The sequence below is a fragment of the Podarcis gaigeae genome (assembly GCF_964106915.1).
Source record: "Podarcis gaigeae genome assembly, chromosome: 13".
Classification (NCBI taxonomy): domain Eukaryota; kingdom Metazoa; phylum Chordata; class Lepidosauria; order Squamata; family Lacertidae; genus Podarcis; species Podarcis gaigeae.
Genome location: NC_139689.1, coordinates 18221389 through 18248354, shown reverse-complemented (window position 1 = coordinate 18248354; position 26966 = coordinate 18221389). Strand labels below are relative to the sequence as shown.

The 26966-nt window shown below is 48.5% G+C and overlaps 2 protein-coding genes across 4 annotated transcripts; both read right to left on the bottom strand.

Annotated features, from left to right (window-relative positions):
• Positions 1 to 976: 976 nt before the first annotated feature.
• Positions 977 to 26666, bottom strand: ZNF865 (zinc finger protein 865). Of its 2 annotated transcripts, none has more exons than XM_083707691.1 (2): positions 25633 to 26666; positions 977 to 8354 (listed from the first exon to the last, which is right to left on the bottom strand). In XM_083707691.1, the coding sequence occupies exon 2, from the start codon at positions 8329 to 8331 to the stop codon at positions 5395 to 5397; it is 2937 nt and encodes a 978-aa protein (XP_083563817.1). In that variant the 5' UTR covers positions 8332 to 8354; positions 25633 to 26666; the 3' UTR covers positions 977 to 5394. The 2 variants fall into 2 exon arrangements, with proteins under 2 accessions (XP_083563817.1, XP_083563816.1); XM_083707690.1 differs by lacking the exon at positions 25633 to 26666 and adding an exon at positions 14702 to 15500.
• On the bottom strand, positions 16871 to 25583 carry LOC310829361 (uncharacterized protein). Of its 2 annotated transcripts, none has more exons than XM_083707692.1 (2): positions 25448 to 25583; positions 16871 to 22948 (listed from the first exon to the last, which is right to left on the bottom strand). In XM_083707692.1, the coding sequence occupies exon 2, from the start codon at positions 22904 to 22906 to the stop codon at positions 21782 to 21784; it is 1125 nt and encodes a 374-aa protein (XP_083563818.1). In that variant the 5' UTR covers positions 22907 to 22948; positions 25448 to 25583; the 3' UTR covers positions 16871 to 21781. The 2 variants fall into 2 exon arrangements, with proteins under 2 accessions (XP_083563818.1, XP_083563819.1); XM_083707693.1 differs by lacking the exon at positions 25448 to 25583 and adding an exon at positions 23427 to 25425.
• Positions 26667 to 26966: the final 300 nt, after the last annotated feature.

Below are 26966 nucleotides of genomic sequence, written 5' to 3'. Positions count from 1 at the left end.
GTACTCCTGCGGCCTACTTGGTTTGAAAAGTTGGGCTGCCCTGGGCTATGAACAAACACCTTGATCTGGCATTAAGCAGTTCCCCTGTAAAGTTAAGAAGGAGGAAAGGTTTCTCAAAAACAATTCTTCCTCGCTTTATTTGCTTGCAAAGTTTAACGTTCTGATTTAAATTCACCCAGCTTCTATATACCACTGGAATGCTCTGTTCCTGAAATGCAAAAAGGGAGAGAAAAGCACCCTACTTGGTATGCCGATACTTGTCTTGTTAATGCCTTAGGACTTAACAAAAAACAACAGCAACACTTGAATGTGTGTAAAACTGCAATGTTGAAATTGCCAGCAAGTTTGCTTCCAAGGATCATCCGAGCCGAGCCTTCTCCATCTCCAGTAGCCTATACGAAACTGGCAGAGAAGAGAGTTGGAAATGCTGGTACTCAACAGTTTGCTTCCGAATGATTTCTAGGGATGACCTCAACATTCTTTTTAAATGTCAGTGAGATTCCACCAAGCCTTGCCTACTTCTTCATACCAACTTGTTGGAGAGCTGTGGCTCATGTAGCCGAGGCACCTCACTTAAGAGTAAGAAAGCCCTACCCACTGCCCTGATTGGCTAAAGGAGGAAGGTGGGACCCCAGGACAGCAGAAAACCCTTTCTAATAGAAGACTGTGCAAGATTTCTGGCAAACACACCTTGATCTTTCTCCTGCGGCTGAGTATAGGATTCTGCTCTTCCCACAGCCCAGCTCGCATCAAAGTTTCAAGCTCTGATAACCTGATACTAGCCACTGTGGGTATCCATCTCCTTTTTTTGCTGCAGTTGTTTGCGATCTACAAGCCCTCATGTTCTTCTGCCCTTTACATAGTCCCAACACTTCAGTGGTCTAGCTACTTGGGATTCTTAAAGTGAAGCTCCCTCCACACCAACAGTTAGCAAAACAAGCAAATCTGGAGCCCTCTCAATGCATGGGACATATGCTTTCCAATTCTTATTTTTTTAATGTTTGTTTAGTCTGTACATCGTAAATCAGACACCTTTAAAACAATAGCTTGGTTTAAAACACAAACACACGCTCCCATTCCCCTAACCCCGACTGAGAAAAACACACGCTGTACAGTTCCCAAAGGGGCACCACCAAGGATGACGGGACAGGTTATATCGGTCCAGGCCCATCAGCTGCATGGACAATGAGGGGGTCCTATACATATTATATTTTAGTACACGTTATCATAAGGGACTTGAATCTTGGCACCAAAAGTACTGCACTTCCTATGGCCAATGGGAGAAAGGGGTAGTTAGAAAAAGAAGTATTTATATATAAACGTATGTATTTATAGATCTGTATTAATATAAAAAGTCATCTTGCTAACATGATAGCAATGGGTTGGATCCTATCTGTGGCAGGACTCTCTTCAGAGATCGCAACAGTCACTGGTCTGGGAATGTTTGAGTCCTGTCTCAAAAATGTCCATCTCCCAGGTTGGGAAGAGTGGGGAGCATGGGAAAACATCGCCCGCTGTCAGAACCAGAGAATCCATGTTCCCCAATGAACTGGAGGGCTGATGGAAGTTCAGATGATTGTGTGACTTGCGGCATCTTAAAACGTCAGGTCTGATGCTTGGAAAAGACAGGAGGATCTTCACAATTCCCGTTCACAGCAGGCAAGGCATCAGGGGTGATGAGAATCTGTAGGACAGCCAGCATCCTAGTGATGCACACACTTCAGAGCTAAGAATCCATCCAGGTATATTTATATAAAAGGCAGAGCAGTGAAGTGGGAAGGTTAGTTGGCAAGTCTTGATCGCACACTCCAACTGGGTCTTCAAAAGGATCCCATTGCCCAACCAGAATTAAAACCTGGAACACCTGTCTTTGTCCTTAGTCCCTACAGAACTTTCCCACAGAATTCAAGCCAAAGAATGCCACCTCTTACTCTCTAATCCCATGACCTCTTATAGAGGAAAATCAGAAGTGCTGTTCAGCTCTTTTTTAAATAGCATCTTTCACATGAGAGTGAGGCATTGCAATTTCACATCGCACCAACTATCCAAACCAAACTACAACGGAGAACAGGGAAACATACTTGGAAAAATCAAAACACTCCTAGAATGAAGAGTGGGCACAAGCTTCATTTCTTAAGCAAACCTGATCTTACAAGTGACAGCAGGCAGATGAGCAGAGTTGTCTGCTCTCTGGCATTAGAATTTTGGCTGGAAGCAAAGATAGCCATTTTGCCCTCAGCTCCCTCTCTTCACCTGTAAATAAAAAAATTAAAAGGGTGAGTAGGGAGGCGAACTCTCTCTTGCTACTTTCTAATCATTGTGAATACAGGAGGTGATTAAGGGGTGTTAAGATGGAGTAACTGCTCTTCTAAGGTCAGAAAACGTTAAAACCTTTTTTTCTTTTTTTTAAAGAACTTTTAAAAACTTGGGATGAAAGTCGAGACTACATTTTGTCAACTGTAGGAAACAGAACACCATTCTCATAGGCAAGGCCTGGCTGAATATATTAGCATAATTTTTGTGACTGAAACAGGAATTCCATAGCTGTATGGAAATTTGTCTTCTATATTTTAGGCCTGTAAATTATTCTGGAGGGGAAAAAATCCATTGGAAATCCTGTTATGTGTGAGACAATGTTATGTTGTGGTTTCGAAACATAGTATTTTTGTTTTAGGTCACCTGGGAATGCATAAGACTTGTTTCACCCTGTCATGCTCCATCGTCCATTTGGGAAGCTACACTTAAAACAATTTGACAGACAAATCATCTACAAGATTAGTTGTTGTGAATTCGCTTGTTATTCCTGGGTAATAAAGTAGATGGTATAAACAACAGCCTTTAGTGTGAGAACAGGTCATCAGTTTTGGGGTTACCACGTCTTTCCGTGGGGTTTCCGTGGAAACCATGCTCAACTCAACGCAGAAGCAGCTCTTCCTACGAAGCAGGTATGGTATAAACAAGATACACTTGTATTCATAAGGAGGGAGGAGAATCTACTATTAAACTCGGCTCTATTGGCAAATTACAAAGTCAGGGAGGGAAAATTCTATATGGAAAGTTTCCATGTAAGGCAGGGAGAGTTATATCCACCACCATGGGGAGAATCCACTGAATTTCAGCTACAAGTTCAGGCCTTAAAACTTTAGTATAAAGATAAAACAAGAAAGAGAACATCCAGTATCAGCCACTTATGGAGGCAGGACATTAGTCAGTAGTATTTCAGTCTGTCAGAGACATTAAGATAACTGGGCCTGACTCAACATGGACAAAGAGTTTCCCCCTGGAGTTGACCCAACATAGGAAATGTGGAACCGAGGCTGGAAAATAACAGGCTGAACCCTCTTCCCATCTCCTTTCTGTTCTTCACACTCTTCGTCAAATAGGACACTGGGTCACCAAATTCCGGGAGGTTTCCTTTAAGGAACACCCCCACCCCCCAGCCGAGTCCATTTCTATCACAATTCTCTATCCCCAGGCAACTCTGCAACTTTGGCAACATCCCCCATTCCCTCTTCTTCCAGGCACTGGGCAACCACACTGGAATAATAAAAGCATCTTTGGGTCCTCCTATCCTTGGACTGTCCATCTCACCAAAGTAGGAACTATGGGTGCAGATGCAGGGATGTAGACCAGAAATGGCAAGGAGGCACCTTTGGTATTGCCACCTGAAAGAAAGTCTTCACGCTCCAACATGGAAAAGCGATAACGTTTCCCCGTCACAACCGTCTTATTAGATGCAGAAGGTCAACTTGGATCACGAGGGAGAGGGAGAGGCGAACCACCTGGTGTCCACCGTCCACAAGGGGGCGTGCTCTTGGAACTCTTTGGTTGCATGTAGTAAGTCAGCTTCCTCTTCTGCCTGTTCAGAACCAGAGGGTGATGAGCGGCGCCCAGAGAGGGAGCTGGGGAGCCACGCCAGGGAGCTAGAGAGTTTGGAAGAATCTTTTTGACCATACCTGACCAATATTCCTGTTTGGGTGGGGGGAAAGAAGGTCCATGATTTAAGACTGAGGATGAAAAAGTCCCTGTGGGGTACTCCAGCCACAAACTAGTTAAGTCTGCCATTTATCTGATGTGAGGGCGCCAAAAGTGTTGCCAAGAACAGGGTGGGCTTGTGGGAGTGGAAGAACTGGGGGTGAAACACTGGATGTGCTGTGCAAACCAAAGCAACATATCTCACTGTGGGATGCAGAGCCACCAGGTACGTTTTCTTTCCTCTCTCTCAGCTTCATACGCAACCACAACCATATGAGGTTCTGGCAGGAGGAAGAAGGCAACACACACTAGCTAACTGGTGTGTCAATTTGAAAATTCGGGAAAAGACCACATGGTACAGTCTTTCTGGACCACTTCAAGATACATAAGGGGGGAAATGACCTATCTGAATGCTCTTTCATATTCAATACTGTATTCCGTGCATGTGGAAGGTATCAGGAAGAAGGCTAGGCTAGAACCCTTCCTCCAGACTCGCTTGTTTCCTATGAGTGTTTTGTTTTTAAAGTGAGGGAGCATTCAGGTTTATGATCCTCATGAAGTGGTAACTGTCCTGGAGGTGGGAAGACAGGTAGATATTTTATGGTGTGGCAGCATCTAGATCATATTGTACGATATGCAAAGTTCAAGCAAGCTCCTCTAATTTCCTACACAGGTAAATGGTGGTGGGGGGGGGACACTATCTTCTGTCAGCAACCAGGTCCCATGGGCAACTAAGGTATTTGAAAGAGGAAAAGCAGCCCATTGTCAGAGGTAAAGGAAGCACCCAAATCAATGTCTTTCCTCCAGAAAGGAAGCAAGACCTACATGGCATAGATCAGGTGGCTGGGTTCACAGTAAAATTTGGCAAGCGCTCCTGAAGGACTGTACCATGTCCTGCCCTCTACTGAAATTTATGAATGGGCTCTAACACTTAAATGGAGGAAGGGAAGAGCCATCTCTTCCTGCAAATGGGAACCTAGATGGCTTCTTCTCTCTTTCAGTATCTAGGCTTATTATTCCACCAGAACATCATTCCTCTGCTCCCACTTCCTGGAAAAGGTAATAAATGTCCATCCGTTCTTGGTAAGAAAGGTAATTTCTATGACAGCCACCCTCTCCTATCAGTTTAGACTAGGGAATCCAGGATGGACAGGGCAACAGCTATTTGTTTGGGGAAAACCAAGGTCCACCTACATAAACCAATCCTGTGTTGCATCCCCGGTTCTTCATGGTTTGCCCCATGCAATTGTGACTTGAGGATTCTCCCATATCCTTCCCCAAACACAGCATCTTACTGCCATTTTACTACAGGGAAACGCCTGCCCTTGTGGCTTGCAAGAGACAGGAACTAGCCTCCTCTTCCCACCCTCAAGTACCAGGATAAAGGACCGCCCAGATTTTCTTCCCCTGCCCCCAGCGCTAGGCTTGCTCCTTGTGGCCTCCCATGGCGGCAAAGCGCTCCATCTTGTGGATGTGGCGGTGTTTCTTGAGGCCATAGGTGTTGGAGAAGGCTTCTCCACAGGTGCTGCACTTGAACGGCCGCCCTCCCTGGTGGGCCTGGACGTGTTTGCTGAAGTACTTGGGGTCTTTGAAGAGCTTGAGGCAGGCCCCGCATCGCAGCTCGCGCTTGGCATCGTGGGAGCGCTGGTGGCGCAGGATGGAGGACAGGTAGAAGAAGCTCTTGGAGCAGCGGTCGCAGCGGTAGACCTTCTCGCCCAGGTGCACCCGCTGGTGCTCCAGAAGGTTGCTGCGGTAGCGGAAGGTCTTGCCGCAGGTGGGGCAGCGCTGGGGCCGAGCCACCACGTGGAGGCGCTGGTGCTCGGCCAGGCTGGACGACTGGGCAAAGCGCTTGTTGCAGAGAGCGCACTTGTAGGCCCGCTCGCCGGTGTGCACCACTTTGTGCTGGCGCAGGTACCAGGAGCGCAGGAAGCCGCGCCCGCAGACTGCGCAGCGGTAAGGGCGCTCCTCGGTGTGGCAGCGCTGGTGGCGCATCAGGAGGGCGGCCTCCCAGAACCGCTTCCCGCACACCGGGCAGGAGAAGTGCCGCTTCTGCAGGTGGGTGCGGCGGTGCAGCAGCAGGTCATAGGCCCCCGCGAAGCTCTGCCCACAGACTGAACAGGCCAGCGTGCGCCGCACCAGGTGAACGTACTTGTGGGTCACAAGGCCCAGGAAATGCTTGAAGGTCTGGCCACAGATGGAGCAGGAAAAGCGCTCCCCGCTGGGCAAGGTGGGGTGGTGGTCTTCGAAAGACGTCATGTTGTCGCCACTGGCCAGCCCGTTCTCCAGAGGCGCCACCGCCGCGGCCGTCTCGTCCGGTGGCAGGAGCCGCTCGGGGGCAGCCTGGTGGACCAGCTTGTGCCACATGAGATTCTCAATGAAGCCAAAGCACTTGCCGCAGACGTCGCACGGGTACGGCTTCTCGGCCACGTGAACTTCCTTGTGGCTCATGACATGGAAGAGATCGGGGAAGCGCTCTCCACAGTCAGAGCAGCCGTAGGTCAGCCCTTCGGGAGGCGGCGGCAGCGAAGGACCCATGGGTGCCAGCGAGGGCCCCATGGGTGGCAAAGAGCAAGGCAGCTGCAGCCGGTGGATCTGCTTGTGGCGGGTCAAGCTCTGCGGGTAGCCAAACACCTTCCCGCAGATCTCGCACTTGTAGGGCCTCTCCCGCGTGTGCACCACGTGGTGTTTGCTGAGGTGGAACGACTCGCGGAAGCGCTTCCCGCACACAGCGCACTGGTGAGGCTTCTCCCCGGTGTGGATCCTTTCGTGGCGCTTCAACGTCTCCCGGCGCCCAAAGCCGCGGCCGCAGATCCCGCAGCAAAAGTTCTTGCCCGCTGCCGTCCCCACCAGCAGCGGGTGACCCAAGAGCCCGTAGGATGTGGGCTTGGTGTCGCCGTCAGAACCGGTAGCCTGCGGGTCTTGTGGGAGGAGATAAGCTCCCGGCGGCAGGTAGGACAGGGCGTTGGTGCCGTCCTTGGGCAGCTGGGCTCCCTCGTGCTGCAGCTGCCGATGGCGCAGGAGGTTCTGGGGAGCCACGTAGCCCTTGCCACAGATGTCGCACTTGTACTCGGGGCGTGGCGGCAAGGTTCCGGGTGGCGCGTGGGTAGCCTGGTGCTTCAGAAGGTAGGAAGCGTCCCGGAACTCCTTGCCGCAAACTCCGCACTGCACTCGCAGGAGATCCGAGTGGGTCCGCACGTGCCGCTTTAGGCTCTCGCGTCGGTTGAAGCTCTTCTGGCAGACGGAGCAGGAGAACGGCTTCTCGCCCGTGTGGATGATCTGGTGCTGGTGCAGGTGGCTTGGTTTCTTGAACACCTTCCAGCAGAGAGAGCAGGTGAACGGGCCTTCCGCCTGAGCGATGGCAGCACTGAGGGCGGAGGCGGCTGCCGTCCCAGCGGATGCGGGAACCACCTGAGGGTTGCCGCTCTGAGTAGGAGGCTGAGCTGCTCCCTCGGCACCAGAAGCAGCAGTTGCGTTGGTGGCAACAGCTGCGGCAGCTGCTGCGGCAGCGGCTGCTGCCGCGGCTGCGTTAGCAGCGGCTGCGTTGGCAGCCGCCGTGGCATCCTCGGTGTCCTTGTGGCAGCGGCGGTGCCGGATGAGGCTGGAAATGTGGTTGTAGGTGCGGCCGCAGGTGGTGCACTCGTAGGGCCGCTCGCCTGTATGTACCAACATGTGTTGCACAAGGTGGGACGACTGCTTGAAGGATTTCTGGCACACGCCACACGGGAAACGGCGGTCGATGAAATATTTCAAGCGCCGGAAGTAGTTCTTGTCGTCTTTGCCCGCCTGGCTGTCAGTGGCAACAGTGGCTGTAGCTGGGGGTGGGGCCTGCCCACGTTTCAGGCTGCTGAAGAGGTGCTGGTGGCCAGAAAGGTCCACAATGCCCCACTGAGGAGTGTTGTAGGCAGCGGCAGCGGCTGCAGCTGCAGCTGTACTATCAAAGAGAGGCTGGCCTGTTGCTGGCACCACTGCTGGACCAGTATAGGGTGGTTGCTGTTGTTGCTGCTGCTGCTGCTGTTGCTGCTGCTGTGGTGGTGCAGGAGCCCCCGGTTCGGCTTTCTTGACTTGAACGTTGGCAGAAGAAGCAGCTGAGGAAGAGGAGGAAGATGGGCCTTCAGCTTTGGGCTTGGAGGTGCCAACGGCGGTGGGGACACGGTCAAAGTGGGCAGGTGGGGCGGCAGCGGGCGGCTGGGTGTAATCGTACTGTGGCTGTGGGCAGGGGAGGGCGGCGACTGCTTTGGCGTGCTCGTGGTTGTAGGCCTCCATAGGTTCAAAGCGTTGGTGGTTCAGGAATTCCAAGAAGTCGAAGGGGTAGCTCTGGAAATGCACACCCTCGTCGCTTGCTGCATTGGCTTCCATCTCCGCCCGGGAGGGGGCACTGCCTAGATAAGGGAGAGAAACAGGATACCAATGTAGACACACACCAGACATATCCAGTACACCGGCACTCTCTGCTGTGGTGGCCCCATTTAAAATAAATATCTGATGTGTTCCATTTACACAATGGGATGGGTCAAGAATTTTACAATTTTAAAAAAGAAAAAGTTGCCAGTTGTTAAAATTAACTGCAAAGAACCATGGTGCTGCCTTATACCCAGTCAGACTTGTTCACCAAACCCAATATTGTCTACTTGTGACTGGCTATGTCTCTCCAGGGTCTCAGGTCTAAGAACAAGAACCTCGCTGCATCAGATTAAAGGCCAAATAGTCCAGCATATAGTCTCTGTAGTGGCTGTTCAGAAACATCTGCGGAGCTCACAAGCAGAACCTGAAGGCAATACCTGTCTCCTCTGCTGTTGTCCATCAGAGAATGGCATACAGAGGCATGCTGTGTCTGATCCCAGAAGTGGTATAATAGTATATAGCCATCATGACAGCTACCCACCGAGAACTTTATTCTCTGTGAATTTGTCTTAATCTAATTTTAAAGTCACCTAAATTGGTGGTCATCACCAAGGAAATCCCAAGAGAACACGTGGGGTAAAGGAGTACTTCCTTTTGTCTGTCCTAAATCTCCTACCCTTCTGTTTCATTGGAAGACCCTGGGTTATAGTATTATGCTGGCATCATTTTACACACCTCAATTGTGTCCTTGATTGCTTTTAAAAGGCCCAAATATTGTAACTTTTCTTCATGGGGCGTTTCTCTAGCCCCACAAACCTTTTATGGATGGCATTTACCTGTTCTAACATTCTTAAAATAAACCAGGATATGTCTCAAACCATCTGTGCTGCCTCTAAGCTTTAGTTCCTCCTCTCAATGAGAGCACATGTGACTCACTCTCCTAAGCTTGACAATCCTCCAGGTTTTGAGTGGCAAGCAGGGTTTATATCCATTCAGTACTAGTTGGCTCCAATGCAGCTAAAACATTAGTTCTTTGAATATTTATGGAGTCCTGGTATTAAGCAGAGGTTAAAAAACAGGACTCTCAGAGGTCACAGGTAAAATCATTCCAAGGCAAGGCTCGCTTTGGGGAGTTCAGAAGCCCGTGCTTGTCCCTGAAGTTTGGGGTTTGCGTATTTAAAACAAACTCCTGTGCAAAGTGGCATTCCTTGCTCGAACATGCTGGGCTCTGCCAATGTAGGTTACCAGGGCTGAAAGCCAGTGTAGAAAACTCCATCTTCCCACTCAGCTAAAAAGGTTTCTCATGCCGCCTGAAACCAGCCACTCTTATTCTGCCTAACCTCACAGGATTGTTATAGAATGGCATAGTCCCATACATGCCCCTCTAGGCATGCATACATACATGGGGCTGTCACATTTTATAACAGGCATGGGGGGAACTCAGGCTCAGAGGCCAAGCACTGCCCTCTGTACCCAGCCCTTGGAATTCTACCCAAGCCACACCCCTTTCCCTGGGGCCACGCCCCTTTCCCCAGCCCTTATTTGCATCCTCCTCAAGGGTTTTTGCTTGGCCGAAAGGTGTTCTGCAACTGTGGTAATGTCTCAATCGCCTAGATGCAGAGATGGGTGGATGTGCTTTTGCATGGCTAGTATATAGCCAACTGTTTGAAGATGAGGCACACCTATGGCACTTTTACCTGCCCCACCCCTTGAGGGAATGACTGTTGAGCTGAAGAGGGCTCCCCCACCTGTTTTATGGCAACCCAGTAAGATAAGGTAGGCTGAGGGGTTGTGACAGGATACAAACTAAAATGTGTATAGGGTTGATGCATCAAAGATTCTACCTCAAGGAAGTGGGCTTCTCATCCCTTCTGGTTGAATGCTTTCCTACTTGCCCATCTTAGCTAGAACAGTGTGTGCCTTAATAATAAAATATAAACTATTCTGGATTCAAGATCCTCCCGTATTCTGCACCCATAAATGCAGAATTCTGCAACCTGTATGACTTATGGAAATTCATCCAGTTGTGAATATTTTATAAGAAAATGTAAGTACAGTGGTACCTCAGTTTTTGCAGCTTCCGTATTGGGTTTTCAGTTTTTGAACGTTTTGGAACTGGAACAGTCTTCCAGGATGGATTACGTTCGAAAACCGAGGTACTACTGTAAAAGGTCCATTTGAATATCCATATGCAACATCTTATTTGTCTATCTCTGGCTATCACGTGTCTCTCTGAATAGAAAAGCCTTGCATTGTTGTCAATATTTGCTCCAGTTAGGTCTCTGGTGACTTTACAAAGGAAGGGAGTTCCATAAAGGTGCAGTTTGATGACCATGGGGAGCATGGGCCACCATTTTACCCAGCAGAAAGTTACCACAGTGCGGGGGTACACATGGTCTTCTGCAGCATCTAGCCATGAACAGAAGAGCTTTTCACCACTTCCCTTCAATTTCAAAGGTGTCCTAAGAGTCTCACCACCACGTAGGTGGACACTACAGATGTACCCAGGCCCACTGCAGTAAGTTACCATTTGGTAAATCATTGTCATCATTGGTCATATCCACACCATACATTTAAAGCATATGGTTTTCCCCAAAGAATTCTGGTAACTGTAGTTCAACACCATAGAGCTACAATTACCAAACTACAGTTCCCAGGACTCTTTGGGGAAAACCATATGCTTTAAATGTCTGGCATGGATGTTACCATCCTCTTCCAAGGTTGGGGAGCACAATGGGATACAGAAAAGCAGGTAGCCTCTGGAGGATCATAGAATCATAGAGTTGGAAGAGACCACAAGGGCCATCGAGTCCAACCCCCTGCCAAGCAGGAAACACCATCAGAGCACTCCTGACATATGGTTGTCAAGCCTCTGCTTAAATACCTCCAAAGGAGACACCACCACACTCCTTGGCAGCAAATTCCACTGTCAAACAGCTCTTACTGTCAGGAAGTTCTTCCTAATGTTTAGGTGGAATCTTCTTTCTTGTAGGGGCCAAGCCACGTAGGGCTTTAGAGCGGTCCCACTGCACTGGCTGACTTACTCTTGGGGGGGAGGGTGTCTCAAGGACTGCCTTGCACATTAGGCTGGAAGGCACTTCTGTTTAGGAAGAAGGAAACCCGGTGTAAATCATCACATATGATGATCACATACGCATGTGTTTTGTTTCGTACAGACACAGTAGGAAACCATAGCCTCCAGTATAATGATCACACATATATTCATCTCCATGTGCACACCCTGGAATGCTATGGCCTTCCGAGTGTATGTACAACTAACAATTAATGTGATATGCAAGATCACCACATCTGATTATATGCACACAAGCTTCACAGTTTCTCTTCCAAATATGCACTTTCCACAAAGGAATAGTCAAATGTGAGACCCCTGCAAGAAAAAGGGGGAGGGGTGGGGAGTCAGCCACTTCAGAAAGTAAAAAAATAAAAACCTTCCTGTGGGTTCTTCAATTTGCCTCATTTTTGTTGTTACTTACAATGCCTTTTGCATTTACCAACTTTCTGCATATATACTTACACACAGAGAGAAAACTTTCAGAGTTTTAAAGTATCAGGAAATACTTAGATAAGAATCCCAAATACCCACCCTTTCTCCACCTCCCTTCTTTCCATGCAAGACAAAGATAAGAAGTTGTGTAGGGCACAGCACTGCTATCACCACCCATTTCCAGCCCAACCCCCTCCATTAACAAACTGCCCTAGATTTAAAAGAAAACTGGTCTAATTCAGCAAATGGCAATGTGGTGGGTTATAATGCAGCAGATGTAAGATTTAGAAGCCAGGGGTTGGAGGCAGGCTATGTTAGCTGAACCTACTTAGGTCTCACTGAAATCAATGGGAGAAGATAGTCAGACATGCTTAATTCTCTCTGAAAACAATGGAACTTAAGTTCAACTAACTTTGTCTGGATCCAGCCTCAGGTCTCCATGTTTCTCATACATGAGGAGTGGAATGCACTGCAACAGGAAACAATGGAAGCCAAGTTCTCTGAAAGGAGGCAGAGTATTCTACTACAGCCACTTATATATCCCAATGCCTATCGCTGGAGTTATATTAAAAATACGGATTTTAGTAACAGTGCAGTGTCTGCCTTAAATAGGGCAATGAAGCAGAGGTCTGGGAACAATGGAATACAGTGGTACCTCTGGTTATGTACTTAATTCATTCCGGAGGTCTGTTCTTAACCTGAAGCGCCACTTAGGAGAGGGCTGCAAGGGCCTTAGTGGATTTCAGGGGTGTGGACTGGACTGAAATAATGACAACAATGGAGGAATATAGCAGCAGGACAAGAAACCAAGGAGACTGAGGGTGGAGGGCTGTAAACTAGGGTTCCTCTGTCCTTGAGAGAGGAAATGGGAGTCTGGTGCATCAATTTAAACCCATAGCACTAGGAGGCAGAACTCCTGGGTTATGTAACTAAGCTTGCTAAGATACTTGGCAGCCAAGTTCCATTGTTGGTTTAACCCTATACATCTGGAAATGTCATGAATCTACCTCTCTCTTTTGAGGGGGGATTCCCATTAAACCCCACATGTAGAAGGCATTTTTAAGAAACACCCTAACTCCAAGAAAGCCCCCCCCCCATTTTTATCCCCCTCCCCTGAACACTTTCCAAGTCAGGAATTGCCTGTTAATTCTCCACAAAGGGTCAATTCAAACACACAATAACTGAGGCAAAGCAGTTGTGCTGCAGGGACAGAGACACCTGAAAGTTTTTCAAGTGGTGGCACAGGGGAAAGAATGAATGAAGAATATTTCAATTGGCTACATTCCCAGATGATAATTGCATCCTGTACGAAAAACATACAAATCAGGGAGGAGGCAGATGTAGTTAAGATGTTTGGGCTACACCTAGTGACATAGCCAGAGAGAGAGAAATAGAGGGCCAAGCAAAAATTTCAATATCAAGCCTGCAATGTTTTCTATAGATCCTTATCCCTCCTCATCACTAGCGGAACAGAGTTAGTCATAAAAAGATGCACAGATAAGGAATTTTGCTTAATCCCTATGGGGCACAAGATAAAACTCTTTGTGCAGCAATTTGGGGGGGGGGGGGTGTGTGTGCAAAATTACATCATCTCCCATTACAGAAGGATCTGGTTAAGCAGACCTGAGAATGACCTTTTCTTCATAACCTGAAGAGCTTCTGCCAGTTTACAGTTCAGGGCAGCAAAGTACTGCATAACCCTGGGCAAGAAATGGGTGGGAGGCAGCAGAGAGGGCTCTAACAGAAACTGTGGAAGTCCAGTCATTCCTCACACTGATGAGGAAGGGTACAAGATGCACCTGGGGCCTGCAGTGGGGCAGGAGAAATATAACCCATTTACCAGTCAGTGGTGGGTAAAAATAGTGTGTTGAGGTTCAAGAGTCGCGCTGTGAGGGTTATACCTCTGCAATCTGTGGATGGAGCCAGAAATAAATCTGTTTGGGAAGGTGGTTATCACTCAGGTTTGAGTAACACTTTCTTCATCCATATTTTTTTTAAAGCATCCGAAGAGAAGGGTCATGGCTCAGACACAGAAAACATACTTTGCATTGCAAGGGTTGGACAAGATGACCCTTGAGGTCCCTTCCAACTCTACAATTCTATGAAAAATTCCCGGGATCAACCTATTCCATATTCAGGGAGGTCTGGGAAAGACCCATCTGAATCTCTGGGCAGTTGCTGCAAACCACTACTGTGACCTAAGTGGACTAATAGTCTGAAATGGTGTCAGGCAGTTTCCTAGACATTAATAAAATAGCATGGAGGGAGAACCAGGACGAGAAAACAGTGTGAGGGAAGGGGCTTGCAAGAGGCAGCAGGGTTGCAAGCCTGCAGTAAGTAGAAGAGCCCCCATCTATATTGGGGTCGATCTAGATTAGTAATGTGGAGTTGACCACCAAGGTAAAATGCAGGATGGGGTGGGAATCTGACTACATCTACGGGGAAAGCAGCGGATACACGAGAGGTTTGAAGGCAACAGTAATCCGTACTAGCTTATAAGGTTAAAGATAAAAGTCAATGGATGGGATGACAATTCCAGCTTGAGGTTGGATGTGAATATGAGTTGGCGGGGAGGGGAGCGAAGGGAGAAAAGTGACATAACGCAGGTTTCTGGTTGGGGGCCAGCTGTGAGGCTACTGGATGCAGGAGGAGAAGAGGGAGGGGGCGGAGGGAGCGGGTCGCGCAGGCGAACCGGGCGGGAGGGGGGCGAACCGAGTTCGCAGTGGCCGGCCGGGCGGGGCGGGGGGGCGGCGAATCATGGGACGGAAGTTAACCCAAGCGAGGGAGCGGGGCCGGGCTGGCGGGGAGGCCCCGGGGCCCAACCTATGCGGCCGAGCGGGGGGGGGGCGAGCAGGTCTGGCTCCAGGACGGCGCACTCACCGTTGTGTGGCGCTGCCCCAGCCTCCTCCGCGCCCCCGGCAGGGGCTGCTCCTTGTGCGGCAGGATTGGTGCTGGGGGGAAGCCCCCTGGCCCTCGCCTTGCCCCCAGCAGACGCGGGGGGCGTTTCTGGTCCCACTGGGGTGGGGGTGGAGGGGGCACTGCCAGGCTGCAACTCACACAGGCCCGGCCGGAACCGGAAACCTCCCTCCCCAAGGAAGAAGGCCGTTTCCTGCCCTCCCCTCGTACCCACAATCCTCTCCGCATTCTGACCTCCCCTCCCTCCGTTCCGTGGCCCAGAGGCCTTTGCGCGCGAGTGAGCGCGAGCGCGTGCTGGCTTCGGCTTCCTCCTCCGCTGCTGCTGCTGCTGCTGCTGGGGTAGCGTCGTATCCTGCCGCCTCCCCGCTCCCCGTGTCCCTTTGCTGCTGCAATTCAATGCCATGCAGAAATAGTGCCTCGTCAGGCGCTCCTCAGCGCGTGGCCCGACCCCGCAGTGCCTGTTTGCAGCCCGGTTGGGGTTGCCAGTTTGCCCGGTGTTGGTGTGCGTGTTTTCTGGCATAGCCTCGCCGCCTTTAGCAGGTTGCTTGACAGGCAGAAAACATCAGCAGGAAAAAGCTTTTCCTGACATGGAGGCGAAGCGCTGAGAAGCCGCGTATTTGCCATATATCTGCCTGCCAGGCAACCGGCAAACGGCACAGGAATTGGGGTGAGCGATAGGAAGGATGGGGTTGCAGTTTTAATTTGTTGTTGTCTTGCTGAGTTATATTATTATGTTTATTTCTTGGAGTTTTTTAATTGTATGTTGCCTGTTAATTGGGTTTTATTTACACTTCTGGACACAATCCTGGAATTTTTTGATTTAGCTACAAATATTTTAAGTAAATGAATATTGTGGGGCATGACTGGCTCTAAAGTAAATGTCTGCGTACTTTCTAAATAGAAACTTGTCAGGCGGTAAGCCCCATTGGATTCAATATGACTGACTTCTGAGAACACGTGGTTAGGATGGTGTTGCAAATTACTAAGAGCACTTCATGGAAAACAACAGCAAAAGGACCTGTGGCACCTTAAGAGCTTTTGCCACAACAGCTGACGCAAAATAACATTTCAACAGGCACACAATGAACCAGTGTGATACATCCTGCTTAATACAGGTATATAAAAAATGTAATCTTCAGTTACCAGTACTTCTTTTAAAAAAATAAAATCGAATGCCCTCAATGACCAACTAGCATTCAAGCAAGTGAATTGGAGAGTCAAATTCTTCACCCAACAGATTTTTCATTCTGCAACATCAACTCCACTTCGGTTTGATGAGTACTGCCAAGTGTGGGCTGCTAATGTGCACAGAGGAGGACCAAGGAGGAGCAGACTATTTCCCCATCCTCAGAAAAGCAGACTTAATCACACAGAACAGCAAATTTCAGTCTACTTTACTCTCCTCACCTTAAGAGGCGCCACTGTGTGCTAGAATGGAAGAAGGGCTCACAATGCTAAACGTTTTGAAGTTTTGGCCCATAAAGTTGCTAAATAGATTTCCATTGGAGACTCCACAAAGGTTTGGTAAATTCCAGAAACTTACAATTCACATTTATGTATGATACAGATATAGCCCACCTTATCAGTTAGCCTCAACCTCGGTAATCACTGTCACTGTATCCTCAGAACTGGTCCCTGAATTGTGACCATTATCTCAGGTTAGGAGAGATGCCCAATTTTCTGCTCTAAAATACTGGCACTACTGATAGCACTTTGAGCATGTGGAAACTGTAAGGAGGTACTTTAAAAAAAATGCATTGATGCTTGTGAGGGGAAGCGTCCCTTCTCTGAAAGATAACTATCTAAAAAGTAGCAGGGAGATAAAACACGGAAGAAAAATTCTAGTTATATAGCCTACTCTTACGTAATTTTGGCCCAGTGAAATTCCAACTGCTTGTAATAAATAATAATAATAATAATAATAATAATAATAATAATAATAAATTTTATTTATATCCCGCCCTCCCCAGCCGAAGCCGGGCTCAGGGGGGCTAACAATAAACCATCTGCAGGCATGGCATCTGCAGGCATGGCATCTAGCAAGGAGCCCTGACCCCGCTATTTTTATATTAAATATGTGTATTACCAACACTCAGTCTTCCATATCCAGAAACACAGGAAACCTGAGGGGAATTTTATTTAGTCTGTTTATTTAAGGGTTGTTTTTTTATCCCACCGTTCAGTCCCCAAACTGGGCCCTCAAGGCAGATTACATAATTTCTTAAATAAAAATACAGTTATAAATACAATAAATGTATAATAAAGGGACAGACCAGAACCTTTAGGTTTTAAATAGCTCTAATTTGAATGGTTCTCTTTGGATTTTGTTGTGCGTGTGGTTGGAAGGGGGGGGGAGAGAGAGGACTAAAGGTACAGATAACCTCATCTCCAGCTCTTAAGACTCTTGTCTCTCTCTTTAAGGCGTGGTTGACACATGCCTATTTATCATCTCAGGACTGGAGCATCAACTCTGCATGTGTGAATCAGTGAGCCACACAACCACAGGCAGAACTTCCATATCACTTCACCTCAAACACAGTGCCATTAAATAACAGATAGTAGGTTGGGGTGTTTTTGAGCAAATCTCCCAAGCAGCCCCGCCAGCCTGCCATTTTGAGTGACAATATTTTGTGGATAAAGGTCCTCCTGGTGTCAGTTCCATCCTCACAGGGAACACCACAGGGCCATTTGTCTGTCTTTAAATGTGGCATTAGCATCCCAAAACAACCCCCCCCCCAATAATCCAAACCAGCACCCACCATGTGGCGTGGACTGGACCAGTGGTTTAACAGATGTCTCTGGCTATCTCTCATAAGGGAGGAAAAACCCAGCTGGCATAAACATAACACTGGCATGGCGTATTACACTGAGAGAATCCCAAATCCCAGCTTCCATAATTTTGTTTCTCTTTTTTAAGAGCTTCATATCCCCGTGGCTAAAAAGGAAAACAGTGATGCGATAGTGTGTTTCCATTTAATCCTTCTGCAGCCTTCACGACAGCCAAGGCCTTGAGGCCCTTCTTAACAAAGATTCTGCTTGTAACAACCCAACTGTGCGCTCAAGGTGGTCTCCATGGCAACAAAGATAACTTGGAGGCCTGGGCATACAAGACAGCCCTGGAGGTAGTTCAAGGCAAAAGCTTGGCTCCATTCCTCCAGCTCACATGCCGTTTGCGGAGAGAGAGAGGGAGAGCCTTTGATGGGAAGAGAGGCAATCTTGTTGGATGGGCTGCAAGGCCTCCACGAGACAGGGCGCCATATTTTACAATGCTAGTCAGGTTTCAGACCTGGAACACACTGTCCTCATCTCTGGTGGCACTAGGGGGAGGAAATTAGCTGGGGGAAAGGGCTTTAAGCGGGTAGGCTCTCTCATATGTTTCAGGGGGCAAAATGGAAACAAAGTTTGCTTGCTTATCCACCAGCTGCAATTTTGAGTGGCTTGCCAGGGCCAGCTACATCAGTGGAAGGGAGGACGAGATGATTATTATTTTCAGAGCGAGTGTTTACGCATTCTTCCCCTGCCTCTTGTAGTGTTGTCTATAGAGAATAGAAATGACCTTGATAACAGTACAGCTAGCATGAGCAAGATCTTAGATATTGGCTTCCCTTTTTAAAGCTTAAAAAGGCGTGACTAATAGAGTAGGGATGGGAGACTGTGTGTGTGTGTGTGTGTGTGTGTGTGTGTGTGTGTGTGTGTGTGTGCCACATTGCTAGTTTTAATTTGCCATTCTGCTGAAAATAGGCACTCTCACACATACATGCACCCTCTTGTCCACTCATTTCATAGAATTACAGAATTGTAGAGTTGGAAGGGACCACAAGGACCATCTAGTCCAACCCCCTGAAATGCGAGAATATTTTGCCCAACACGTAGCTCAAACCCATGACCCTGAGATTATTTACTGACTGAGTTATCCCAGCTTCTGTCCCCTCTCTCCCCCTCTCTCCCTCCCTCTCTCTCTCTCTCTCTCTCTCTCTCACACACACACACACACACACACACACACACGACACACTTGTAATGAATCCTTCTCTGCTCCCTGTTAGGCTTTTGATACAGGAAATTAGGCTTCAAGAGAAATTCTGGAGGTGCAAGCAGTGGTATCTACAAAAATGAATTTTTGAGAGCTCTCATAGCTCCTTATCTCATGCAGACTGTTCAACCCATGTCACCTCTTATCATCTGCAATTTAGAAAGGTGGGGGTCCACATCATTTTCAGTAGCATGGAGTGATACAACCAACCCTGCTTTCTCCAACTGCCACAAGGATGTTCATAAAGTTCTCATTTAGCATCAGCTTGGACAGACACCTTGTCAGACACACCACTTGAAACTGAATCAGTAAGGGAATTATGTCATTAACAGTGAGCAGTGGCTCACCTTGCAGACTGGACCTCCACTCTTGTTTCTCTCTGAGCTGCTGTAAACCACTGGTAGGAGTGTTTTGCAGTGCCATGAAGAAAACCACTTGATAGTGGCAGATCCATATGGGGAGCCACTGTGCATTCATAAGCAGCCAACAATTTCTCAAGCTGCTTCTACACTGCTTGTTACTTGGGTAATAAGAACTTGGTTTAGGAAAGGAATTGCAAGGAAGCAGCCATAAATGAAATGGGAGACTCAATCTGCAGTTATGATTGTGAGGAAGGAAGAAAGGGAATGTTAGCTATTTTCATATTGACGTAACACAGAGTACAAGGATGTGACCTTGTAAGCAGGTCATTGAATGCTTGTGCAATCACGCACCTGGGCAAATCTCAGTTCAGATCAAGTGCAACAGCATAAAGACAGGAGAAAACATCCAACCCTCATGTACATCACATGCCAAATATATGTAAAATAATTATAAAACTCCGGGTCACGGTAATATTACAGTTTTGCAGACATTGCCCCTTTTTGGATTCTAACCATTACTTGTATCAAAAGCCTACACGTTTTAAACAGAAATAATAGAGAATCACCATGCTGATTTCTCTCCCATCTGCAGCATGCTCTCTCATACTCTTCCTCCCATGTGTTCTGCCCTGTAAGAGATGCCTTGTGTTTGATTAGGGAAGTCGCCTTCAAAATGTAAGACAGACATTGCCAAAGCTCAAATTCCCCTTTTGCTTCCCTCCAAATATATCCTGATTGGGACACTGTCCAACCCAAGGCAATTTGCTGCCAGAGGTGAAGGACAAGATGGCGCCTCCTCTCATTCCACTAAGTGGACTGGCAACTAATGGGGCGGCAGCCTCTACCATGCTTGAGGTCAGTAGGCTAGTTTAGAAGGTGCAGAGCAGGTTGTATGCCACACACAGATGTGACCTCCAACACTTCAATGCCACTCTATCTCCCCATAATCTGCTGCTCCACTCTGCCTAATGGTAGGGCTAGCTCTGTTTGGAACCATTTAAAACAGCCAGTGGTGACTGCCGCACACTGGAACTGGTACAGCAGAAAGCAGAGAGCCCAAAAGTAGATGGAGCCAGAGCCAATGAGAGACAGAGCTAAACAATTCTAGTTTAGTCCCTATTCCTTTCCCCTGATGAGTTCTACAAGGGCGAACACAGAGACTAAGGAGGAGGAAGCTGCTACAGCCACCCCAGGCTGCTTGTATGTAAGAAGGCAGGCAGCTGGCAGCTGGCAGGAAGCAGACTAAGGTTGGTGGGGCGTTGCCCTATTTGCCCTAATGGGGGCCTCCACTGAAAGCAGCCATGTTTTTTCCTAAAGAGAACATTGTGAGTTTATGTAAACTTGCTGCCTCCCACTTCTTTTAATTTGCTAGGGGGAAAATTTTAGATGAGAAGCCCAAAAGTATATGGGTTGAACAGTCTACAAGTACAGTAGTGGGAAATGTAACTTCTGTGAGGGGGCTTGAGATTCCTCACAGAATTTTCAACACTTTTCACAAAACATTGATGTCTCAAGACTTTATGTAGAGAAAGCATGAGTTAACCTTTGTGGTGCAGTGGTAGCACCGGCACATCTGCCCTGCTCATTCTTTGTCAAGATCTTGCTTCATGTGGCACTCTGGACCAGATGATGGCCTAACACCTCAGCCCTAAACACATTTATTTAAAAGTAATTCTTGCTGATTTGAATGCAATTTACTTGTAAGTGTATGTGCTTAGGACTGAGGTATTAAGCGCACATCATCTCTGGATGTTGAGAGAGAAACAGGGGAGAAAGCTGCAGTGTGTAGAAGGGAGGGATTGGGGCCTGTTGTCCTTCCCTTTGTCCTTCCTTTCAGTCCTTCACTTCCAGACATGTATTCAAATTGGATCTCTGCCTACACATTAGGATTTTGCCTCACACCTATCGAGAAGTGCACACACATATACACAAAGACATAGAACTCCACATGTACCCAGATTTTTCAATTCCCTCAAACTCTAGACTCAAGCACGCACATTATGGGCTGAGGGAGAGATCTCCAAACCTTAGATCACACTTTTTGGACAGATGGGGGCAGGGGAAGAACGGGGAAGGAGGAAAAAGGAGACAACTGCTCTTTTGCATATGTTAATTCATTGAAAAGTTTGCAAACTTGAAAATGCCCCACTGCATGGAGGAGCCAAGAAAGCAACTCAGAATGGGGCAAATAATCTTACAGAGGACCAACGTGTATCGGCATTTTGTTTGGTACAACCGGGAGAGGAGCACACATCACCCAGTGCCCATTCCTCTGGGAAACCACAAGAAACAGCAAATTCCCCCGTTTCATTTGCTATACTCTGCTACAGAGTTTAACACATAACACTGTTTCTCCAATCCCTCAACAGCTCCGGATGTCATGATATAATTGTTGGAAGGAGGGGACAGTCATGTTTCCCTGTCCACCAGTAGCATTCTCCAGTCTTTGGTGATGCCCACCCATTGATACTTCAAAGGCCATAATATTCTAGAGCAGCTCTAGGAAACGGTCCTATCCTCAGTCTCATGCCCTCACTTGAGGGGGCGGGAAAAGTCTCAATGCAGTTACAGAGGTTTAAGTCCTTTTAGACAGTTGCAGGGCAGAGTACATGTCCCAGTCCCTGGTGCCCCCCCCTAGTTTTTGCATATTTATGAGGGCTGGATCCCAGGCTTGTCTTTGTCCTTGCTGTGTTCTGTCTCTGGTATCTGTGACATAGCTACTGGAGTGCTTCCTGCCCCGCCTTCTGCAGCTTCTCCCCAGTGGCTCCCATCCCCGACCCAGTCCTCCACTGATTCGTTGGTCCAGCCACTCCCAAGTTCCTCCGGCCCCCAGTCACCGCTTCCCGCCACCACTTCCGATTCCCAGTCTCCTGCCGTTGTCCAGCTGCCGCCTCCCTCCTCGACGGAGCGCTGGTAGTAGGTCTCACGGGCATGCTTGCGCTTGGCGTGTCGGCGGAGGGTGTTGCGCTCTGTGAAGCGCAACCGGCAGATCTGGCATTGGTACGGCTTCTCCCCGGTGTGGACTCGCTGGTGGCGCAGGAGCTCCCCGGATTCCCGGAAGCCCTTGCGGCAGACTGGGCAACTGAAGGGCCGTTCGCCGGTGTGGATGTGCTTGTGCCTCTGAAGGTGCGAGGAGCGCTTGAAAGCCTTCCCGCACTCGCGGCACACGTACGGCTTGCTCTCCGAATGGGTGATGCTGTGGCGCTCCAGGTCCGACTGGTACAGGAACGTCCGTAGGCAAATGGGGCAGAAGTACAGCTGCCGGGGCGGCGGGGCTGATGCCAGTAGCTCGGGCTCAGAGGACTGCATCTGCCCAGCCTGCTCGACCTCTTGGCGGGACACAGTGTGGGGCACCCCTTCAGCATCAATCAACACCATGGACCCTTCGTCTGCAGCGTCTCCCTCTCCTGGCGGATCAAGATGCTTGGAGGCCGGAGGGGAGGCCTGTGCATTGGACCGCCCCCCTCTGTGCCTGGTCAGCGCCGAATGCAGTTTGGGCCCCCACAGGGCAATGCTGTAGATCTCGGGATGAGAAGGCCTGTCCTCTAAGGCCGTGTGGTTCTGGGGGCTGTCATTGCTGAGTGGGGTCTGCATATAGTGAGCCCAAGGAACTGGGGGGCAGGTTTCTATCACCTGGTTTTCAAGCCCGACGCTGCCATGGTTTTCCGCTCGTGGCCAACTACTCCCGCCTGGCACCAGCACCCGAGCCTTTGCCTGCAGCTCCGCTGGATGCCCATCACCCCTGTCGACATGCCACCTGTGAGATGGCTCCATTGGGCACCAGGAACAAGAGCGCGTTCAGCTACAGGGACATCGCTGCGGAGACGGGAGAACAGTGAGAACCACAGAGAAGCCCACCAGGAAGACCCCACCACCCCAGCAATGCATTTGGTCTTCTGCAAAAGTATAAGCGCCACTACCATCTTTGCATTTCAGACCCCGAGAATACATCCAAGTACTCATTCCAAAAGACATGGGGTGATAGCCAACTGAGCCACACTCAGCGTAGGCCCACTGATTTCTGTGGGTCTACTCGGAGTATGACTTATTTGGCTAGTACCCTAGGCGCCTTAAATTACAGTGGCAAAAAGCACTGGGGCACCTTAGAGATCAAGAGTGCAACATTTACGGAAGTGATTCCTTTTGAACTCAGCAGGGTTAACCCTCAAGTTACATAAACTATGAATGAGATTCCAATTCCCCAGCCTCCTCACCAGTTACTGCCTCCTCCAAATTGGGCTGAAATCTAAAACATTTAAAAGAAACCCTAACTGTATATGTGCACTCTGTGCACACTTACCTGAATCTGTATGTGCAGTTCTTTTAAAATATACACTGAATTGTGGGTGTGACTATGCACTAGAGCATGGATATAATGGTGCACAGTGTCTGCACATGTGCACAGTCTAAATTGGCCTTAAGAGAGTCTTGCAGATAAAATCCCTTGTGGATGGGAATGCAAACATGCATATGTCTACAAGGTATGTGTGAGCAAAAACATATACACAAAGACATGCATTTTACGTCTGTGAATAACTGTGTGTACAGTTATTCACTGTACATTCATGACATTTGCATGCGAGTGCACCCTAACTTCATATATGAACATGCACTGCATCAGCAAGAGGGTCTGCGCTACTCATACTTAAGATCTGTTAACACCAATAATCTAATTTTAACCATCCTGCCATACCCAGAACAGATCAAGCGTGCAGTTTTCCTCCAGCTTTCAATATCCACTCATGAGTGAAGTGGGAATTCTAAACTGGATTAGCCATTCCAAGGATGCCGATTGGGTAGCTATTCCAGATAACTGAGAAGACACCAAGTTTGATCGTGCATAGGAGGTGGGGGCTTTGACTATGAGGCAAGGATAGAAAGAAGGAGACTGCAATTCTATGTGTGACCCTTGCCTTATATTCCTTATTGCAATGTGCATCACACTTTTGCAAGTAGAGCAGACTTGTTTACAGACATTCAGGAGGAACGCTTAGGACATCTGAATATGTACCCTAAACATAGTTCACACAAACTGTAATTCCCAGGGCTCCTTGGGGGTTGCCATCTATCCCCAAGATACAGCAGATGTCAGCTGCAGAAACTCACTTGCTTATCTGCTGGGAATTACCTCTTGCCATTACTTAGATGTAGATCTGTATTACCAGGAGACAAACCTAGCAGGTATCTCTTGGCATGGCTATAATGCAGGACTCACGAGTTGAGCCTGTTCTGCTCTGGAACCCATTTCCAAACAGCCCTAGAAAACAGTCTAAGCAGAATATTAATACATTTTTAACTGGTATCTGCTGATAAAGAGCAGTCTCCCAGCTTCTCTGCAAATACTTTCTCCAGATGCTGCTCGTCCAGTTCTACAGAAATATGTTGAAATACAAAATAGAACCGACTAGAACGGCAATTACATTTTGCACAGATCTGAAGCTTGGCAATGTTTCAGTGGATTGCGTTTGAATTCTGACAATTTTCTAACCCTACTTTCAAAATTTAACTTTGAGAAATACTTTTAAAAAACAACCCTGGTTGATTCATTTTAAAGCTATCATGCTATGCATCAAGTTGCCAAATCCAGCTCTTTTGCACTTTTCTAAACAAACAAATGCTAAAGTCCAAGAGCATCCACTACTGGAAATGTTAAGGGGGAAAAGAAAAGATGAATAGGGAGAGTATAAATTCACCATGTTGCTGTCAATATGAATTAGGAAAAGAGATTCCCCCATCAGCAACATCCAATTAATTTCATTTCCACAATCCACCAATCCTACAGATTGTTAACACTGGATAAAAGGGAGTCATGCACAATCTTTCAGCTAAATTCCTGTGACCAAGTCCCTGTCACAACCATAACATAAGAACCAGCTTCGTTGCTTAATCTGAACTGAGACTTTGGCAGCCTTGGGCCAATGAATCTTCCAGAATCTAGCGACAGATTCTAGAACGATCCTGAGTGCCCCCCTCTTTTGTGTTTTGTTTTTGGGCTGATTTTGCTCGACTATAGGGAAGAGGGCACCTCTGGGCATGTGCTGAGTGCCCTTCCCTCACTCTCATCACGAGCCAGCCCGAAGGCATTTGGGATTATTTAAAAAATAATAATAATAAATAAACAGAAGGGGTTTCTAGGGGAGCTGGATTCCCCTTGGATAGGCAACGGTAAGAGGGGGAGGAATGCATTAGAAGAACCATTTGCGTTAAAATCATCTTCATCACAACAATCCCCGGCTCGACCCCGATCCTTTAAACGCAAACAAGTCTCGCTTAAAGGGAGCAGACCCGTTGCAATGCAAACCATCTCTCGTCCACCTCGCAGATCGAGGGTCCTGCTCCCTCCCTTCCTCCTTGCGCCCCCAGCCTGCAGAGAAGCGCCCGGAGCTGCAAAGCTTTCCCCGCCCGCCCCATTTGTGATCTAGGCTGGGCAGGAAGGGGGAGCGGGGGGCGAGGGAGAGAGCTACCCACCCAAACCAGGAGGCAAAGGCAGCGGCTATTACCTGTTTTGCATTGTGATCTGCGGCAACTGAAGGTTTCAATGGGCCGGCGGTGGGTGGGGAGATGAGCGTCCGGTGGGAAACCTCTCGCCGCCCGGCCGCTGCAGAACAAAAGAGCCGGGCTGGTCGGAGCCGGGCATCCGGGAGGCGCACGGACCCAGCAGATGGACCCGGCGGAGAAGGCGAGCGCGCCAGTCGGAAGCGCCTCCTGGGTCCCAGCGCCGACCCGCCAGTGCCTAGAACCCCCCGGGGAAGGTTGGAAAGACTCGGGAGAGCCCAAACCAGGGTTGCCTGCTCAGTGCAGGGGGGGTGTTGAGTCGTCGTCGTCATCCTGTTCCTTTAAGAGTTGCAGAGAACGGAGATTCCCCCCCCTCCTCGACGTGGCTTTTCCCACCACAGCGCTGCAGTGCTGGGAGAAACAGCGTCTGACAGAATGCTCCCTTCTATGCAACTCTTTTAAAGGGACAGGGGATGCGTGTGTGCCAATTCCAGTTCGACGCCTCTTTGGGAGGAGGATTCACGCATCGGAGGAGCTGCGGTCTTCTTCCATGACAGATAGCGCCACACTAAATCAGCTGGTCCTTTTGGTGCCAAAGGACTCTTTGTCGTGGAAATCCAAGACTTTCTGATTCTCCTCGTCGCTTGGCCGCCTGCGCTGATGATGTTAAGGGCAGACCCCCCCCCTCCACCTTCCATCCTGGGAAAAGCTTCGCTTGGAACACCGTGTAGAGTTCTGGTCTCCACAACTCAGACAAGATGTTGTAGAGCTTGAAAAGTCGTCCCCCCCCCAAAAAAATGGAGTGCTTTGAGCTTCTTAGTTTAGGAGGAAAGGGCATTTGGTGCGGGGAGCATGGTAGAAATATATAAATATATGCATCTTGCGAACCTGGACAGCGATAAGTTTATCTCCCGATCTCATAACAGTAGGTCCATGTGAAGCTGGATGTTGGAAGATTCGGGGCATACAAAAGGCTAGCTCAGTCAGCAGAGCCTGAGGCTCTTAATCTCAGGGTTGTGGGTTCCAGCCCCCATTGAGGAAAAGACTCATGCATCACAGGGGGTTACACAAGATGACCCCCGCGGTCCCTTGCAACTCTAGGATTCCATGATACTTCTTGAACAAAGCATACCATAGTTAAACTTTGGCATTCACTCCTACAAGAGAACACCAAAGTGGATGGCTTTAATGTTGAATGGTCACTTTAAAATGTGAAGGTTCATTACTGTTTCACAAGTTGTGTATGTCTTTAAGGGCCAGGGCAAATAACGAGACCCAGTCTTACAGCTGTGAAACATAGCAGGTGCTGCTGAGTTGTGTTAATCAAGCTGTGTGTAAG